The following is a 20,171-nucleotide window of genomic DNA, read 5'->3' as shown; positions in this document are numbered from 1 at the left end:
CATTTGGTTTTAAAACTGGCCATAGAGGCGCAGAGTAGGTGCTATTACATTGTCTGATTATACCTTTGACCAAAAGGTCATCAATGATCTCCTGGACAGGCTGGTGTGCCGCCAGAGGGATCTTGTATTGTCTGACAAATGTTGGCGGTGCGTTGGGTGGGGTTGGGATTCTCACTGCGTGGAGTGAGGTCAACCCACAATCTGTTGAATCAGTTGAGAATGACTTTTCATATTTTAGAAGAACTTGGCGTAGTTTGTCTCTTTCTTCATCAGATGTCAGAGCGTCGGCTTGGGCGACCACCTGATCAATCTGTGATGAGACTGTTAAGGGTTCTTGCTCCTTGGGGAGCTCCATCAAATCCCTTTCTGAGTCGTCGGGCCTGTCTATGGGTAAGACACCATAGGTTTGAGGTCCTTGGTCGACATCATTGGTTGAGAAAAGAGCTATGGCCTGTGTTGGTTTTGTGAAACATACTGGCCCAGCTTCTTGACTCGGTACCAGGTTGTCTGGGAGTCCTCCCAGAAATGGAATGCCTAGTTCAAAATCATGAAAGTCAGTTGAAATCAACCATCCTAGCATAGTGTTTTTTGGGATCAGCACCTCATCCATGCCAGTGTTACACACAGCAATAGATGTGGTCCTGGAGTCAAGACTCACCTGGTTCGTGGCTTCCACGGACAGTCCCAAGTTGAAAAATGCAGGAGAGGGTTGAAAATATGCCTGTTTATGGCTAATAGCTTGTCCAGCTATTATGTGGATTCGCACCATTAGGTTAATCACCTGAGGTGGTACTGTAGTGTCTTGGTTGCTAGCAACCTGGCAGGCCTCTGGAATGGTCTGCCCAGCCTTAAGGCTCGCTGTGTCTAGCACAGGAGTATCCTTTGTGGCTGGTTTGAGGGACCACAGCACCTTGTTGATGGTGTCCACGTGGACACCCAACCTTACCAAAATGTCAGAGCCTATGTAGGATGCATGTGGTAAGTTTTGGATAACGAGAAACGGGTGAACCAGTTCTCGTTGATTCCAGTTCAGTTTTAGGTTAATGACTCCTTCTGCGGTCATTACCTGTGAACTATTGGGAACTAATGGAAAGCGGAAAGCTTTTTTAATTAGTTCTAGACCAACGTGTTTGTGAACCAAGGTTTCGTAGAAAGCTCGGTTAATTGCTGATTTATCTGTCCACAGAGACAGTACAGCATCGTTGGTGTGGGACCCTTGGATCTCTACACCCTTAACTACCAGTGGTAGGTAGTGTTTGGTGGACTCTGACTGTTCCAGCTCACAGAGGAGGCTGTCTTGTTGAGTCAGAGTTTGGACCACTTGGGTTTCTTTGGTTTCACATGGTGTCAGAGGAGTACTCACCGGGCTCGTGTCCTCGGCTGAGGAGTCCTTTGTGCCTTCCGCGGTACCTGCTGTTGGGCAGTCTGTGTCACACTCCGGAGGCGTTTCTATTGGCAGTGGTTTGCTCACTGTTGTCCACATTGTTTGATCACCATAATCTATAATCGCGTTGAAGCGATTTATAAAATCCTGGCCAACCAAAAATGGGAATGAGTCAACATGGGTCACGTGTACTGGGTGGTACAGTGTCATATTGCCAATCTGCATGTGAACCATTGCTATAGCTGTCAGGGTTGTTTTATTCTCCGAGAGACCCTGCATTTCTATAGCACAATCAGATAGAGGTATTATCCTGTTTTTCTCGGCTGCGGCTGTCCTCAGCTCCTCGAACAGTTTAGCTGACATAATTGTTATGTCTGCCCCACCGTCCAGGAGTGCTTCGTGTGTGAGGACACCTTCGAGTGTTACTGACAGGTACGCCTTTTTGGCGGCCCCCTTTCTGATAAAGTTACACAGAAACCTTTTGGTTTTTTTCTGACGCTTTTTCACGCGTTCAGATTTATCTGTGTAATCTTGGTTTGTCTGAACCGTCAGCACAGCTGTAGCTGTTTCTGCGTGTTCAGCTTGCGATGACTGGTCATCGTTTGTGTGTGTGATTACCCCCCTTTCATCCGATGAGGGGTTGTTTGAGGCAACAACAGCGACGTCTTGGTGTGTTTCACCGACATCTGTAGTGTTGTCATTCGCGTCCAGAGATGTAGTAGTGAGTACCTCACTGCATAGTGCTTTTGGTCGGCTTCCCTTGTCAGTGTGTTTCAAATCTTCTAACATTTCACGCAATTTTTCTGTCTCTTCCGAGCTCAGAGGTGGAGGGCCTTTTTTCTGGGATTTTTGTGATTTTTTCGCCTCTGGACGTTTCGTCCGAGGTGGGGGGCGGCTAGGTACGTCTTTTTGGGGTTCCTCTCGGTTCCCATTTTTTTGCGTCCTCCGCTGGTCCCATTTACGATAATCACGTTCGTCCTCTGAAGGAGGAGCCTTTTTGTCCCAGCGTGCACCTTCATGATGCGGTTTGTTAGTCTGAAAATACTGCCTTTTTTCTCCCTTTTTAGGAGGGGGTGGCGATGCACGCCTTCCTTCTAATTCTAGGGAGTGGGGTTTAACCTTTACACCAGGAAACACTTCTATGGGCGTCTTGGCATGACAACGTGCCTCAAACACGTTCACAGCGCACTGTTTAATCTCACTGATGGATTTTTCTCTGTAATTTGCCATCATTTGCACTGACGTTTGAATGTCAGGATGGAGATTTTTGCTGAAAACAAATTTAAAACCTTCTTCTTCCTCCATTCCGGTTTCATTTCTGCTACCAAAATAAGCTTGGAAGATTCTTTTGTAATAAACTTTTGGATGTTCATTCTTGCCCTGCGTGACCTTGTCTGCGGCTGGATACCCAGCAGGCCCTGCGCAGGAGTCGTACTCTTTGATCAGAGCTTCACACAGAAGTTTGTAATCCCTTCTCGTTGCATCTGGTAGACGCTCGATGAAGGTAAACACCTCTCTGTCCGAAGTGAGTCGTATCAGACTGATTTTATCTTCTACCGTAGCGTTTGGATAAGCTCTCAATCTGAAATCCAGATCTCTGAGGTACGCTTTTGTTCCAGCGGAGCCCAACGGTTCAGGGATGAAACGTTGTACATATTTTGAGATTTTTTGCAAGTCATCCATTGATGGAGAAGATATCAATGGTCTCACATGCGTGATCAGTTGTGGGGGTGTTACTCTGCCCGTTTGTGTAGGTGATTGGATGGGTCTAAAAGCACTGTGTGAGTAAAGAGGTCGTTGAGTAATTGGTGTATTAGTCCGACTTTGTTCAAGGTCTGGTTTGGATTCCAGGTCACCTTGAACAACATTCTGACCTTTTTCTATTGCTGCTATTAGTTTCGCCTCACATTTTTTTAAATGTTCCTGGGATGTACAGTAGTCACCTTCTAAGCGCATATGTAGCTTTTGTAGATTTTGTTTATCTATTTTGCATTGTTCCAGTTCAGTTTTTGCAAGCTGCAACTGTTGTTGTAGCACATCGTTATCTGCACACGTGGCTTTGTACTGACGGTCTATTTCTTTAATCTTTTCATAAGATTTTGCTTCTAGTGACGCCTGCATTTCTGAGAGATCCTTCTCATGTGTTTTAGACATCCAGTCAAGGCGTTCCGACCGTTCATCCAATTCAGCTTTTAGAAGCAGAGAGATTTTTGCTAACCGTTCAAGGCTAAGCTTTTTACTCTCTGTATTTAATGTTCCTGCGGCCAAACTTTTCAGCTCTTCTTGTCTTTGAGCTTCATCAAGTTGTTCTAATTGTTGTATTTCTTTGCCAATTAGTGGATTTGTCAAAATATGTAAGGCCCCCAAAATGATATCATCATTTGTTGGTTTTGAAAAGTTGTCTTCATCTTCTTCGCTTGTCATTTTTCTTCTATTTAAAGATTAAACAGGAGAATTTTAATGTTTTAGGTTTTTCAAAATAAATAAAATCAGCAAAGTCTCTTTGTCTGATGTATTTACTTTTATTTAGTGATTTATCAATTAAACGTGCACTATCCTTTTAGCAAATGAGTAAACTTTTTCCAACTTTGTGAAAATCTGTAACTGTTTCTATTTTTAAAAAGTTAATGTTTATTTTTGTACCTTAGTTTTAAGGGATTACCAGTGAAATAAAACTGTTTTGGTGAATGCTCGTTTGCATAAATACCTTATAACTTTTAAAATGCAAGATAACAGTAATTTTCAGCTTTAAGGAACGTTTATTGACTCGAAAATGCTTTTAGAAAGATTAAAACGTTTAATTTCACTGTTTAGACCTAAAAGCGAGTGAAACCTGTCTTCTCAAGGTTGTCCAGAAGATGTCAGCCTTACCTTACTAATCTTAACTCAGACACTGTTTGTGTTATCCACTAGGGGAGCTATAACTTCCTGTGGCGTTCGGTTGACATCCTGTTGTTAGCCGCTTAGCTTGAAGTTAGCTTCGGCTAAACTCGGTTAAAATCAACATTTCTGAACGGATTTTTTACACAAACGTGGCAAAATTTCAACAAACACGACTTCTTAGCCTGAACATGAGTTTTTGGAACAATATAGCAGCTTCATTTAGTGATTTTAAGCGTAGTTAAAACTCCGGTCGTTAGCTGTTTAGCTTAAAATTAGCATCGCTAGTGTTGTTTGAAAACATCATTTTATGACGAATTTTAAGCTCTAACGTGGCAAAATTTCAGCGAATATGCTTCGAAGCTTTTAACCAGCGTGTTTAGAATCACTTTAGAGGCGTTTTTCAGCTTTAAAAAGCAGATTTTATTTCCCTATGAAAACGAATTTCATTTCCGGGTCACGTGACTGAAATCACCAATGGCAAAGCAGCGCAGGGTGAGAGGAAGTGACGTAGCCACGCCAGTCAGCCTTCTCAACCAATCAGAGCGCTCCACAACAGCGAATTCAACCAATCAGGAAGCGTTTTCTCCAACTAGCAAGTTAGATTAGCGTGAAATAGTTCGTCACTTTTTTCGTCTTTTAAACCATCAAAATGCACTTTTTCTGTTAAAAATTGTAACGAATCAACTCCTAACTGTGTTCTGAGATGGCACTCAGCTTTTAAAACGTTTATCCATCTATTCAAAATACTCGTTCGAACTGAACAGAACCGAACTGGTCCACAGCCGGGTCTTAAAGCAGAACCTCGTACTTTTAGACAGAATAACGTCTTCCACAGCTCATCAGCTCTTAGTTACACGTAACAGACGTACAAATTCAGCTTTCATAAAGACTCAATGACACAATTTCAGCTTTTAAAACATTACTAGCCCAACGCTTAGAACATGCAGCGTTTGCTTGAAAGGCGCAGCTCCGAGCGCGCAGCTCCGGCTGTTGCGTAAACATTCACAGCTGATAAACTGTTATTTTTTCAACATGCCAACATTTAAATCAATCTTTACACGAATTAACAGTCATTCATGAGACGTGCGAGCCACCAGTTTGTAGTGAGTCACGTGGGTACGTGCCACTAGTTGTAGTATGACAATATATCCCCGTTTATATGCATACTATATTCACGAGTTCTTCATTTTTCTGACTGTGTAATGTCGTGTATTGAATTCAACAGAAATGCGAACGAGAGACGTTATTATCTTTGACCCATCAAATGAATGGAGTCATTTATTTTCAGAATCAAAGTTTAACATCAAACATTTACATTAATTTGGCAAAATATGAAAATAATAACAGACAAGTTTCACAAATATTGAACTTCAAATCACTCGGCGGTGATTTGAGGACTTTGCTTCAGATATTTCTAAAAATATCTGTACTGATTTATGAGAGAGAGGTGAGTTTAAGAGGAAATTGAGATTTATCTTACAGAGAAATATGTGAGGGAATTTAATCTGTTTGACCAGAAATTGCACGCTCCCATCAGGTATCTCAGCTTATCCCAGGTACACTTTAGTCGAAGAAGAAACCGTTACCTTGTTGACGATAGATCACCTCAGTAAGAACCCTTCAGACTGATATCAGCGTCTCCGTTGAGAACAGCTAAAATCCTTGGAGAGTCGTGCGTGGTTAGTTCAAAACAGAATTATAATCCCAAAACGTCTCTGGATTCTCGGCAACTCTGACTCTTCATTGTCAGCAGCTCTCAGACTCTTTCAGATCTTCTCAGACTCCAACTCCAAAACTCTCCATAACTCTAATTCTCTGGAATCTCTTGGAACCGACTGCACTCCATGAATTCCCCATGAATTCTCTTCAGAACTCCTTGAGAACTAACTGCACTCTACTAGAACCGGGAAGTTGTCACATTTTAAATGAGTTTACTTCCGAGTTTTCTTCAGAGCTTTCTGATTCGTGGATGGACCAGAAAGAGGAGTGGTTTTGACGTAAGGTGTTTATCAAAAGTCGAGGTCAGAGAATGAAATTTGTTTAACAACTGCCAGAGAGATTATTGCAAAAAGCAAACTTCGTGGAGTCTCTATTCTGATTATCTTCTCAAATAGTTAAACATGACATTTCTTCTTCAGTAAACATTTAGTTGACCGAAGCTTCAACTTTCACACACTTACGACTTGGCTCATTTCAGACAGAAAATCAAGAAATGCATATTCAGGTGATTTCTTCTTTGAATGAGGAATAAAAATCATTACTTACTGTTTATGTAAAATAAAAATGAGTAGTTCTTTTCAACCTGTAAGCATTGAGTGAAACTAACACAATTTGATTATCAAAACATTTGTAAGACAGTAATGATTATAGAGGATTGTCTTTTCTGCTTGATTAATTCAAGAAAGAAAGTCATCAGATGGCTCAGACTTATTCAGATCAATGAAAATAACAGTCTCTGTCCATCTGGTAGATTTGAGGTCATCAGGGTCAGATAAGGGTCAGATCATCAGGTCATCTGGTTCACTACAATGCCGATGTGGGCCAGTGAACGCCGGGGAGCTGTGTGTGTACCGTCATCAACGCAACGCCGTTTGGGTGAAGGCTGTTTGCGTCACGTGAGTGCGCGTTTGACACAGCTTGGGTGAGGATCGTGCAGCTCGGGTTGACAACAAGTTATTTTGCTTAACATTGTGAGGTGTGAGCGTCTCGTCATGTCTTAGAGCAACGGTGAGTTTAAAAAACCCTTATTAAAGACACCGTCTTGTTATGTGTGGAGGGTGTGTGCGCAACCGCTGTGAGTCCATCCGAGCTTACATACTGGCTAGAAACGGACACTTGATCATTGAATGATGTTTTATTCAACATTTGTGTCATATTTACACACATCCTCTGCAGACCATCATTCTGAATCTTTTCCCCCATGAACTCTGGGATTCGTTGGCCCAGAGCGCCGTCTGCTGGGGGTCTCTGGGAAAAACATTGGACACTCTGTTGCCGGGATGAAGAGGGCCAGATGGGCTGAAGCTCAGCGAGACGGCCGTGGAACTGGCTCATTTCGTGTGGAGGGTGTGAGAGAGAGCCACTGTCAGATCATCTGAGCTGACAAACTGGCTGAAAATGGACACTTTCATCATTAAATGATGTTTTACTCCAAACTCGTGTCACCTACACACATTCTCTGCCACAACGGTCAATTGCTCTGCGATTTGTTGTCCTAGACCGCCATCTGTTGGCGGTCTCAGGGAAACGATGAAAAACTCCGTCCTCCGGCTGCGATGCGGGCTGGCAGACAGCAAAAAGGCGCACCGGTTGGGGGTGACGTCAGATGCTCTGCAGATGGAGTGTTGTCTCCTCCCACCTCTTAACATGTACACCAACAGCGTAACGTGTTGTTCGCTGCGGCCGTGTGGAAAACATGCTGGTGAGCTCAGTTGGAGAGCAGTGTCACCGTCTCGGTTACGCTAACCGGAGGCACGGGACGCTGGTCCACCTCGACATCTTGCTCCAATGAAGCCTCCATCAGGCTCGGCTCCAGGGGGCACGGAGGGACTTTCCGCTCAGTGAACCCCTGCTCTGGAGATGGGTGCGGACTGTGGAGACCGGCCCCCCAATCTACCTGGAAAAAACCGTCTGTGGCCTCGCCCGTAGGACGTCCTGTTGGGAAAACGAAGCCAGATGGATCAAGACGGTGAGCTGGAATGGAACCCAGTAAGCAACCTTCCTGCCGGATTATCCGAACTGGCGGGAAAGGCGTGGGACGTAAAAAAGGTCCCTTCATGTCAGCTGCCTCCTGGGTTACGCTGGGCAACCCCTGAGGGCGCCGTCGGCCGGGAGCGGTGTGATCGCCGATGCGAAACGAGGTGGGATGGGGTGAGCATTCACTCAGCCCCCCTCCACCGACACTACGCTCTCCAGGAGGGAATGAGCAGCGGGGGGCTGCAGCTGAGCGCCGTCTGTCCCGGAGGAACCATCCGATTCACTCCGAGGGTCGGCGATAAGAGGAAAATTACAAGATGGCGTTGTCCAGCGTGTAGTGACCTGTCACTGAGAAATATTCCTCGGCGCTTACCTTGAAATAAGACTGCTCGTCAGCTTCTCCTTGGGGAGGAGAGCTCACCGGACGACCGGAGGTCGACGTGACGGGCCACGCATTCTTAACAAAGGTTGGTCATCTACACAACTTTCCTTCTTCGTTCTTCTAACAGTGCTATTAGCTCGCTAAAGAAAAAATGGGAGCCGATTTCCTGCTCTTAACGTAATTTATACAGACCGGATGGGGCCCACATAGCAGGTGGGCGTGGACTAAATTTTTTCAGTGCAATGCTACGCATATCGGGATAAACCCATCAGCGACAGCCTTAAAGGGCGAAGCTTATACGAAATAGAACTGGTTGATCCACTCTGAGAAGGTGCTATTTATAAGAATGAGCTGAATACAGCTCCTCAGACTGAAGAAGTCTTTAAATGAAAGCCGAAACGTTTCTACATTTGTTTTGTTGTTTTGCTTTTTTTTTTTTTTTTGAATGTCCAGAGGACCAGATTTAACTTTTTTAGATATGTTTTCCTTTGTTTTGTTTCTTGGGGAAAAAAAATTTAATGAATTGTTTTTCAGAAGTCTTCTCAATAAAAATGTCTGTGGACCCACTTTGGTCACTATGTGCTGTACTGTGGTTTGTGAACCACAGAGAGCTACAGTTCTTCCGTCTTCCCTCTGACAGTTAGGAATTTAAGCTCATGATGAGATATCTTGACAAAAACGTGAGTGAAATGTTTCTGAAATGTGTTAATGTGAAAATAATCAAAGTTCAGATTTCTGAATGTATTGTAAGCAGTGGGGAACCCTCAGGGCCTTCAACACCTTCATAGAATGCCTAAGAATTCAGTACATTTGAAATGTTAAGTTTTTTCAATGTGTAGTAGTTTTTTTTCTTATTTTTTAGCTAATTTCTCTTATTTTCTGTAAACTACTTTGCAGCTGAGCAAAACTTTTTTTATTTATTTATTGAAAATACATACATCCAGTCAGATTATGTAAAATCTTTGTCTCCAGACAGAAACAGAAGGAGCTCCAGTTAGTTAGGACTTTACTCAGCTCAGTCAGAGACTACAGGATGAATTTGTTTAATAACTGACAGGAAAATTAACCAATCATAATGCTGATATAAAGTGGATGGAATTAAAAGGAGAAGGCCTTAATAAGAATTTTGTATTTTTACTACATGAAGATTTGTGTTGCATGCAAATGCAACCTTTAAATTCACACTGAAATTGTAATTGCTCAAAAAAATGAAGGTTAAAAACCCCATTTAGGTTTACATTTATAATTTTCAATTTTAAAGTTGTGTTTTGGTTTTATTACATGAATCAGTTTTACAGAAACAGTAAGTTTTGGGGGTTACTGTTCAAATTCATAGTGAATTATTGAAATTACATGTACTTGAACGCAGTGGTGAACTGGCCATTGGGAGGACATTTCCCGGTGGCCTGGTTGGCTCAGTGGTCATCGAGGAGCTGGACTAAAGGCTAGGTTCAGATAAACAAGCTGCTCTTTTCAGGGTGCACTCAGGTCTCACTGAAGCTCCCCCCCCCCCCCCCCTCTCTCTGTGAAGCTATCTGTTACAGCAGACTAATTATATGTATTGATTATGTTCATATTGTCCTGTCAGTTATTAAACAAATTCATCCTGTAGTCTCTGACTGAGATGAGTAAAGTCCTAACTAACTAGAGCTCCTTCTGTTTCTGTCTAGAGACAAAGATTTTATTTTTGTCACACATGTTGCATGCCTGCCCCCATGGACTCGTGCTCACAAGGGTTATATGTTCATACGCAGAGCACGCACTTCTGTACGTCCATCTTTTCTCCAGTTGGGGTCATACAGCTTGTAGAACAGAATGACAGAGATAACCAAAGATGAGAGAAGGTGGAGCAGAGAAAGAGGATGAAAAAGAGAACAGCACTGACCGCTGATGCAGCAAAGTGCAGTAAATTAATGTTTGTTCAAGGGAACAGGTGAGACAGAAACATTAGTGGTGAAAAGTGAAAACTCTGCAGCCTATCAGCACAGCTTAATGAGGTTAGTTCCACTTTGAGGGACCTAAGTGGGCCAAAACTTAATAGAATAGAACAAATGTTTTAAGTTTTTTACAAAGCATATTGCAAATTTTAGAATATGGTTAATGATCAGGACCTGAAAAAAAAGTTTAATGCTGAAATGTCCAGGAATTCAGATTTTGTGTACCCTTCACAAACTCCCCTAATAAATTATCTGAATATTAAAATCCTTGTATTATAATATTTTGTTTGACCTTTATTTTTAACACCTGATGAGATTAAGAACATATTTGTTGTTATATTAACATAGCCAATACATATAAATAATCAATTAGTGAAAATGAGTAGATGGGAAATTATGACATGTAGGAGTTTGCATGTTGTCTCTGTGCATAGTATGTGGGTTTTCTCCGGGTACTCAGGTTTCCTCCCACAGACCAAAAACATGCATGTTAGGCTGATTGGTAACACTAAATTGTCCCTAGGTGTGAGTGAGAGAGTGAATGGTTGTTTTTTTCCCTGTGTGTAGGGTGTGTTTGTATGTGTCCCTGTGATGGACTGGAGACCTGTCCAGGGTGTACCCGCCCCTCGCACAGTAATTGCTGGACATGGGCACTGGCGACCCCCGTGACCCAAAATGGAAGAAGCTGGTAAAAGATAATGGATGGATGGATTATGACATATAATTCAGACACATGTTACCCTGAGTGTTTGGAAGGTGGATACACTTTATTCCATTTCAAAAACTAAACAAAGTTTGGGAAAATGTAAAGGATGATAAAGGCCAGCAGCCCACCCCATGAGCAGCTGATTACAAGTTATAAACAGGAAGTACCACATGTTCATCTGTACAAAGATAACTGCAGGTAAATCCTCCATTTTCTGTCATAATTACATTGTACACTTAATGGTTAAATTAAAGGTTAATTCTTAAAGCTAGTTGTGTTTTGTGTGTTTTATATGTAGATATATGTTGTAACGTCTGGTTGCGTAAGTTTAGTCTTTGTTAAAACTAAACTGATTTTGTACAAAGTGTTTAATAGGTTGTGTAATGTAAAATTTACGCTCTTACATACTGAATTTCACTGTGAGTTATTGTCCTGTCGCTCTGCAGCATGAAAACATCCACTGCAGTAACTATTTGAAAGTATTAGTAGATTGGAATTTTTTATTTTATTTTATTTTTTCCTGTCTTCTTTGCCTTAATGTTGGTCGAAATGCCTCATTAAATGTCTCAAGTAACACTGTGAGCTTCACTACCTCCACCATTACAATTATGTTGTTTGTTAGTTTGTCTGAGGTTAGCTCACCCTGTGTTACATTTCCTCGTGGGCGAAGCGACCTTACCGCTCATGTAAAATATTTGATAATGTTCTTATAGAAACAATTCCTGAATATTGTTCATACTGTGTTAATGTTACATGTTTGTCTCTTGACCCTACAACTGGGTAAGGTGACAGTAGATCTAGCCGATTACTGTAGTTTTAATTGTGTATTTTAAGTTACTAATGATGGATGATGATCATATTGCTTTATGCTAGGCCATTGGTAAAAAGGAGTGATTATTATTATCGTGTCATATCGGCTAGTGAGTTTTGTTGCCTAAAAGTTAACTTAGGCTACACTGTGGTTCTTGGATTGTGACTAGAATGCTGAGAGAAGCGGAGCATACTCTATTCACACAAGGAGAGCTGTTGGTCAGGGTACTTCTTGTTGCGACATTAACTCTAAAATAGTTACTGAATCAAGTGTTTTCTTATGTAGGTAAAACTACATGTTAAACAACCTGTCACGTCTCTGCCCCAGCCTGCCATAGTTTCTGTTCCTCATGCCTTTGTTTATGTTACGAAGCTCCATGTTGCCCATCACCCATTCTTCAACTCTACCTGCTCCTTTCACTTCATGCCACGTCCCCTTGTTTGTCTCCACTGCAATCAGCCTTCATGCCACTCACTTGTTCTCAGTCCTACTTAACCTTCGTATTCTCAATCATCCAGTGCCAGATTATTGAAATCCTCACAGTGAGTAAATGTCCAACATTCATGCTACATTCTTGTTTGTCTTCCTGGTTCTGACCTCATGCCTGCTTCACAAATTCCTTGTCTTGCTTGTCCGTCGTCTGTCCTGGATTATCTGCTCTCCTCATGGTAACAACCCCTGCTTCCTCTAGAACAGGGGTGTCAAACTACAGTCCTCAAGGGCCAGAGTCCTGCAACTTTTCTGATGCCACACAGCTGAATCAAATAAGGAAGTCATTAGCAGGACTTTGGAGAACTTGACTGCACACTGAGTAGCTAAGTCAGTCATATGATTCAGCTGTGTGGCATCAGAGACACATCTAAAAGTTGCAGGACTCCGGCCCTCGAGGTCTGGAGTTTGACACCCCTGCTCTAGAACGATCACGTCTTCTGGATCTCATCTCAAGTTTGACTTCGGACCTCTGACCATCTGTGTATGACCCTTGCCTGTCTCTCTGGACCTCCTTTTTGGATTTCCCCTAAAACTATACACTACTTTGCTCTGCCTCAAAGCTGACCCATCTTCAGGAACGGTGACGTCATCCCATCCAACTCCCTCAAGGAGTCCCATCACAGTCAGTGAAAGTTCGTGCTTGTCTGCATATCTGTCAGACCTCTGTCAGAGAACTCCTCCTTACTAACTTTTCTGTCTCTACAGGTTGACTTGGCCCTGGGACTTTGACTTCCACCAGCAGCTTCTTATTAAAAAACACTTTAAACATTCCTGTTGCCTGTAGTCTCATTCAAATCCCCAAAACTGGTTCTTGTCACAATTGTTAAAATACACCAGAATGCAGGAAATGGCATCTACTTTATTCAAAATTTTCTGGGGAGAACCCCCAGAGCCCCCCACCACAGTACCCCCCCCCCCCCCCCCATCGCAAATGTTTCTGACACTAATGGCCATTGTGGTGCTAAATAACAAAGTACACATATGGTGTCATATGGTGTTCAAGGTATGCTCAACTTAACTCAGTCTTGGTGGTTTGCGTTAATCGGGAGGTGGCCTGGGATGGTATTAAATTCCCAGCCTGGATTATTGTCCCAGTTCATCCCTGCTTGAACGTAAGAGAGTCTTGAGAACGAAACGGGTGGATTTTCTCAGGTTATGTGTTCAGATGGGTTGTTCCTGTTGGTTTCACACTTTTGTGTTGGGTTGGCATTTTTGTTCATGTTGTTGTTAGTGACTATAAAAAATGACACCATAAGTCAGATGTTGTACTTGATGGGTAAAAAGAGGACAGGCCTGCCTGCCAGTAACTTTACTGAATTGTAAAAATGGCCACATTTTAACAAACTTGCAGTTGAATCACTCAAGTCAGATCTTAACAGACAGGTCTGAACAGCTCCTAAGTGTGTCTGCGTCTGGATGTTTTATGCTTTTTACCAGTGCCACTGTAATACTGGCTGACTCTTTCCACTGTGCTGCTTTCACTGGACGGTGGTGTCACCATCTCTTCATCCAGAACCCACAACAGACCTCTGGGGTCCACATCTGCTGCCCGTATCTGAAATACACATACATCCAAAAATTGTCACAACAAAGCAAAATGAGCTTTAAAACAAGAATAATTAGATTTTTAAACTTTAGAGAGCTTCTACTTTGGTCAGACAGAGAGACACAAAGAAACATCCATGCTAAACACTTAAACAAGAACAGAAGGTCAAATTGATCTTTTTCTTTTATTTAAACCAACATGTATCCATTATTAAAAGACAATAGTTGTGCATCTGGTATATGTTTAGTAGAATAATGAAAGTGCATAAATACAGAAAGTTTCTCAACCTCTTCCTGCAGACTTCCTCAACAGACAGAATTGGTCCAAAATAAGTTTCTTCACATCCCATTTCCATTTTCTAGACTTTTCACTCTCTGATAAAACTTGCATAAAGTATTCACTGCATGTACATGTACAACTGATTAACTTTTGGAGTTAGTGCAGTTCAAGAAGGTCACCACAGCTAATCGACATTACCTGGAACCAACATGGCTGCATCTCAGTCAAGCTGAGAGTCTGTTCACAACACAAGTGCTAACTCGTCACGTTAGACTTCACATGCTGTACAAGATCTTCATTAAGTTGTTTTCAATGTTTGATCAAAACAGCTAAAACACCGCTATGTCTCAACTTAGTTTAAAATTCTGCTGTGGAGGAAGTGAGCAATGTACATGCTTTCAAGGGATTCTAGGCCTTTAATTAATTAATAAATTAATTTACCCTTGTTTTTTACTTTCATTCAGAAGATTTTTGTTTGTTTGTTTGTTTGTTTTAGCAAAGTTTACTGAAATAGAAAATGACAAACCTCTATGTAGTAAAAATGATTAAGAAAGGTTTCTGGGGTTATTTTTTTTTATTTTTTCACAGATAATATACTAATGTTGGTGCTAATGGTGGTCCTCGCTCTCAGCAGCCTGATTGTTATTCCAAGAATCTCTAAAACAAGACCCAGCTTCCCATTTGAGTGTGAGGTACTGACTTTTGTTTTTAAAGCTAAACTCAAAGCTCAACTCATTGGAAGAGCTTTCACCTCATCAGCTTTTATTACAATAATTATGTGCCTGTCCTGTTTTAACACACTTGTTACGGATATGCTGATTCAGCATTCACACTGCAGATTTTTTCATTTACAGTTTTTTTTCTGTGAAGTTTTTTAAATACTTTGTACTGTTTTACCCATTCATATGCACTTTGACTTTTACCTGTTGTAACTTTTATACTTTTTGAAAAACACTGTATGTAACTATGCAGCACGGTGGCGCAACTGGTAGAGCTGCTGCCTCTCAGCGAGAAGGTCCTTGGTTCAAACCCCAGTCCAGGGGCCTTTCTGGGTGGAGTTTGCATGTTCTCTCCGTGCATGCGTGGGTTTTCTCCGGGTGCTCCGGTTTCCTCCCACAGACCAAAAACATGCATGTTAGGCTGATTGGTAACTCTAAATTGTCCCTAGGTGTGAGTGAGAGAGTGAATGGTTGTTTGTCTCATTTGTCTCTATGTGGCCCTGTGATGGACTTGCGACCCGTCCAGGGTATACCCCGCCCCTCGCACAGTGATTGCTGGACATGGGCACCAGCGACCCCCATGACCCAAAATGGAATAAACGGGTAAAGATAATGGATGGATGGATGGATGGATGGATGTAACTATTTCTAAAAATCTCCATGAAAAAAAAAACGAGATCACTTTGGTTGTTTAAAACGATTGTTCTCTCTGACCTCTCTGAATCATACTTGATTGAGTTTTGTTTTCTTATGCATCTTGTAGAGACTGAATAAATTTAGCTTTTTCGTTATTGTTTAGCTGATTTTAACTTTTAGCTATGAATTGCTAATTTTAGTCTGTAGCTACAGTTTTGTTAATATTAACTTTTCGTTACAGTTTTTGCTTATTTTAGTTTCTCTTCTGTTAACTTGATCAATTCCTTTCATTTATTCTTCAGCAGATTTTAGCCATCGTTCAGCATTCACTACATTTTTGTACAAATTGCTGTTTTTATGGTATGGTATGGTATGGTATGAAGTTTATTCATTTTAAAAAAGTACAAAACAATTCCATAACAATATATAAAAAGATACAAAAAAAATTTAAAATGAAAGGCAGCAGAAAGAAGAAAAAATCTTATTTTATCTGCCCCTTTTTTCAAACAATTATTTCAGACATATTAATTTTCAAGTAACAGAACAAAATGAATAACTTTCTAATTTTTCTAATTCTAATACAAAACACACACTAAGCTACTTCATATATACTTTTTTAACAATCTAGATTTGATCTTTTTCTTAAATGTACACATTGACTTGACATTTTTTACATCACTCTCTAGACCATTCCACAATCCAACTCCTTGGATTGAGGTAGACCTTCCCTTCAGACAAGTTCTGAATTTTGGTTTGACAAATATTTCTATCCCCTTAAGATTGTAACAACTTTGTCTTTTAACAAAATTTCTTTGGATATTTAATGGTAAAGTGTTATTTTGAGCCCTATACATAACTGATAAAATACTATAATCTACCAAATCATGGAACTTCAATAACTTCAGTTGATGAAATAATGTGCTTGATGGGTGACTGTAATGCTTTCTGGTGATGATTCTTACAGCTCTTTTCTGTAAAATAAAAATAGGTTTTGTAAATGTTTTACACGCTTTCCCCCAAACATCAATGCAATAGATTAAATGTGGAACAATGATTGTGTTATACAACATGTACAGAGCTTTATCATTTAATAATTCCCTGACTTTGTATAGTACTGCAATAGATTTAGATATTTTTGTTCTTACAGAATTTATGTGATTTTTCCATGTTAGCTGTTCATCAATGATTACACCCAAAAATTTCATCTCATTAACTCTACAAATCTCAACACCCTCAATTTTAAATGGATCGTCAACAGTTTTCTTTTTGTTACTAAATATCATGTATTTAGTTTTATCTAAATTTAATGATAATTTATTAATTTTAAACCAAGTTTGTATTTTATCAAATTCTGTCTTCATCAGTTCCAACATCCGTTTTACATCTTTACCCAAACAAAAAAATGTGGTGTCATCTGCAAAAAGGACACATTTGAGGAGTCCTGATACATTCACTAAGTCATTCACATATAAAATAAATAACTTTGGTCCAAGTACAGAGCCTTGAGGAACTCCACAAGTGATATTGCACAAGTCAGATCTTACACCATTTATTTGTACAAACTGTTTCCTATCTTTTAAATAGCTAGATACCCAGTGTAATGCTGGTCCTCTTATACCATATTTATTTAATTTTTCAAGGAGAATAGTGTGGTCAATAGTATCGAATGCTTTTTTTAAATCAACAAAAATACTAACACAATACTGTTTTTGATCGACAGCAGTAGTTATTTGTTCCATTATTTCCATGAGAGCCATTGATGTAGAGTTTTTTGCTCTAAACCCATACTGACTGCTACTTAGAATGTTTTGTTTAGTAATAAATTTATCTAATCTGGTCACAAACAGTTTTTCTAGAATTTTTGAGAATTGTGGTAATAAGGATATTGGTCTATAATTATTGAACACACATTTATCACCATTTTTAAAGAGAGGAACTACCTTAGCTACTTTCATATTGTCTGGAAATATTCCTTTTGAAAATGATAAATTACAAATATATGTAAACGGCTCGATAACATAACTCATTATGTCCTTTACAAACATCATATCCATGTCCACCCAGTCTTTTGATCTCTTATCTGTAAGATTTTTTACTACATTCATTATTTCTTCTTTGTCAGTTCCATTAAGAAAAATACTGTTGTCACAACCTATAACTGAATGGTTCACATTATTGTCTACTTTTGGTATTTTAGCTGCAAGGCTTGATCCAACGTTCACAAAATGACGATTAAATCCATTTACAATTTCATTTTCATCATGGATTTCATCGTCATCTTTCAAAAAATATTGTGAAATAACTGTTTTTGCTTTATGACTTTTCAGAACACTATTTATTACTTGCCATGTTGCTTTCATATCACCATTGCTTTTATTTAATAAATCACTATAATATTCCTTCTTGTGTTTCCTTATAATCGCTACTAATTTATTTTTATACTTCTTATATTTCTCTTCAGCCTCTTGTGTTCTCAATTTCAAGAAACATGTATACAAATAATTCTTTTTTTTACAAGCATTTCTCAACCCTTTCGTCATCCATGGTTGGTCAACAACATTTCTCTTTGTACAATTATTTTGCACACAATTCTTTTCATACAGAGCTCCTAAAATATTCATAAACTCATCATATGATCTGTTCACATCATCAACATACACGTCTTTCCAGCTTTGTTTATGTAAATCATCTTTTAATTTGTCCATTGCTTTTTTTGATGTGTTTATTGTTTTTTCCTAAATTGTAATTTCTTTTGTAATGCTTTGATCATTTTTATAAATCATGAAAACTGGTAAGTGATCACTCAAATCACTCGTTAAAATACCTCCCATCACATCCCCATTTGTTACATTTGTGAAAATATTATCGATTATTGTAGCACTATGAGTTGTAATTCTTGTTGGTTTTGATATTAACGGATAAAGATTTAAACTATACAATGAATTTGTAAATGTACTGATGTTATTTGAATCTGTTTTATTTCCCAGGTCAATATTAAAGTCTCCACACAAAAAAATGTTTTTATTAAAACTCTTGTCCAATAGTTGTACCATTTTATCAGTGAATATTTCTATATTTGATCCTGGAGATCGATATACACAACTTATTAATATGTTTTTATCATTCTTGTTTATTATTTCTATTGTTATTATTTCCATGATATTATCAACAACTATTGACATTTCATTAATTAATTTACATTTTATTTCATTTTTAACAAATAGAGCCACTCCACCACCTCTTTTGTTGCTTCTGTTCACATGATATAATTCATACCCTTCCATGTGAACATAAGTTGTGTTTTCATCGTTGAGCCATGTCTCTGACAGTGCTATTATTGTAAAGGTTCTGTTTAGCTGTTTTAAATAATCTGTTATTTTGGATATATTTGCATTTAAACTTCTACTGTTAAAGTGAATAATAGAGAGACCTCCATTAGTTATATTGATGTCATTAAACTGTTCTTCATTATAATATTCACAGTCTTGTATTTCAGGGAAAAAAATTGTATCAATCGCATCTTCAACATTGTATATTTTAAACTCTGAGTCTTCGTATGTTGCCATATTATAATGTATTTGTTTGTTTTATATTTTGATTATTTATTGCTTGTGAAGTTGTGTCAATGATTTATCATCTATCATTTCCTGAGCTTATTTTAGTCTTTCCAGATCTTTCAGGTCTTTTATTATTTTAGCCTGAGATCCTTCCTGTATTTTGATCCAGATGTTTCCATTTCTTGTCCAAGTTGATGCTATTTTTTTCTGTTTTTTCAACCACCTTGCTTCACGTGCAATGTTTCCATTTTTTTTAGTTAGATGTTCATTTATGTAAACATTTGTTCCCTTCAGTTTTTTTGCTTGCATTATTACATGGTTTCTTGATTTCCTGCTAATGAACTTGATGACTATGGATGATTTGGCTTTATCTGATTTGTTGGGCAGGGTGTGACAGATTGAAATATCCTCATGTTCGATGTCAATGTCTTTGCTTTGTAAAAAATTCACTACTTGCTCCTCCAGAGTCTGTAGTTCTTCCTGTGGTGCATCTTCTGCTGTGTTAGTACCAGCAACAACTCTTGCATAAGTTCGGTTCCTAACTTCCAGTCCAGTGATCACGAAGTTGTCTATTTTTGTGTATTGTTCCATGTCGTCAACTTTCTGTTCCAGTTCAGCTATTTTTTTGTCTTTACTAGTCATCAGTTCTTTCAATTGTCTCACTTCTTCAGACAGTCCTGTTAGTAAATCACATTTAGCTGATAATTTAGTCATATTTGCACTCAATTTAGTCACTTCAGCACTCAAAAAGTTCAAAGATTTTTTAACTTCCTCCATATCTTCTGAATTACTTTCCGACACTTGTCTCTTATCTCTGTGTTTGCTCGGCATTACTCACGATACTTCTGGATTATTGGTCTCAACTCTCAGAAGCACAGGATCCAGCCACGAGGTTCACAGGCTAGTGTTGTTAGCTTATGTTGTTAGCTTGTTGTTAGCCGAGGCCTAGCCAAATCTAGTCGAGGACTAGTGACAACAACCTCCAGGTCCCACGATTCACTCGGTCCAGAAGTTCGCAGCCCCAACGGTGACAGACCAGGTCCCGGTTGCAACAGCTCCCAAATCCCACAGCTGTAGTTTAGCTTCCTTGGTTTCCGCGGCTCGCAGGTCCAATCGGCAACGGACCGGGTCTCCGACGTAAAC

The 20,171-nt window shown here is 39.6% G+C and overlaps 1 protein-coding gene across 3 annotated transcripts in view; it reads right to left on the bottom strand.

Annotated features, from left to right (window-relative positions):
- The window catches only part of LOC119425154 (unconventional myosin-XVIIIb), a 281,445-nt gene that overhangs the window by 165,639 nt on the left and 95,635 nt on the right, over nt 1–20,171 (bottom strand). For all 3 annotated transcript variants that reach the window (XM_037692688.1, XM_037692689.1, XM_037692690.1), the window contains one exon: nt 13,726–13,846. In XM_037692688.1, the coding sequence (XP_037548616.1) occupies nt 13,726–13,846 (121 nt within the window). The remainder of the gene's footprint in view (nt 1–13,725; nt 13,847–20,171) is intronic.

This window comes from Nematolebias whitei, chromosome 18 (genome assembly GCF_014905685.2).
Source record: "Nematolebias whitei isolate Nwh7 chromosome 18, NemWhi1, whole genome shotgun sequence".
Lineage (NCBI taxonomy): Eukaryota > Metazoa > Chordata > Actinopteri > Cyprinodontiformes > Rivulidae > Nematolebias > Nematolebias whitei.
The sequence above is the reverse complement of the archived record's forward strand: the minus strand, read 5'-3'. Positions and strand labels throughout refer to the sequence as shown.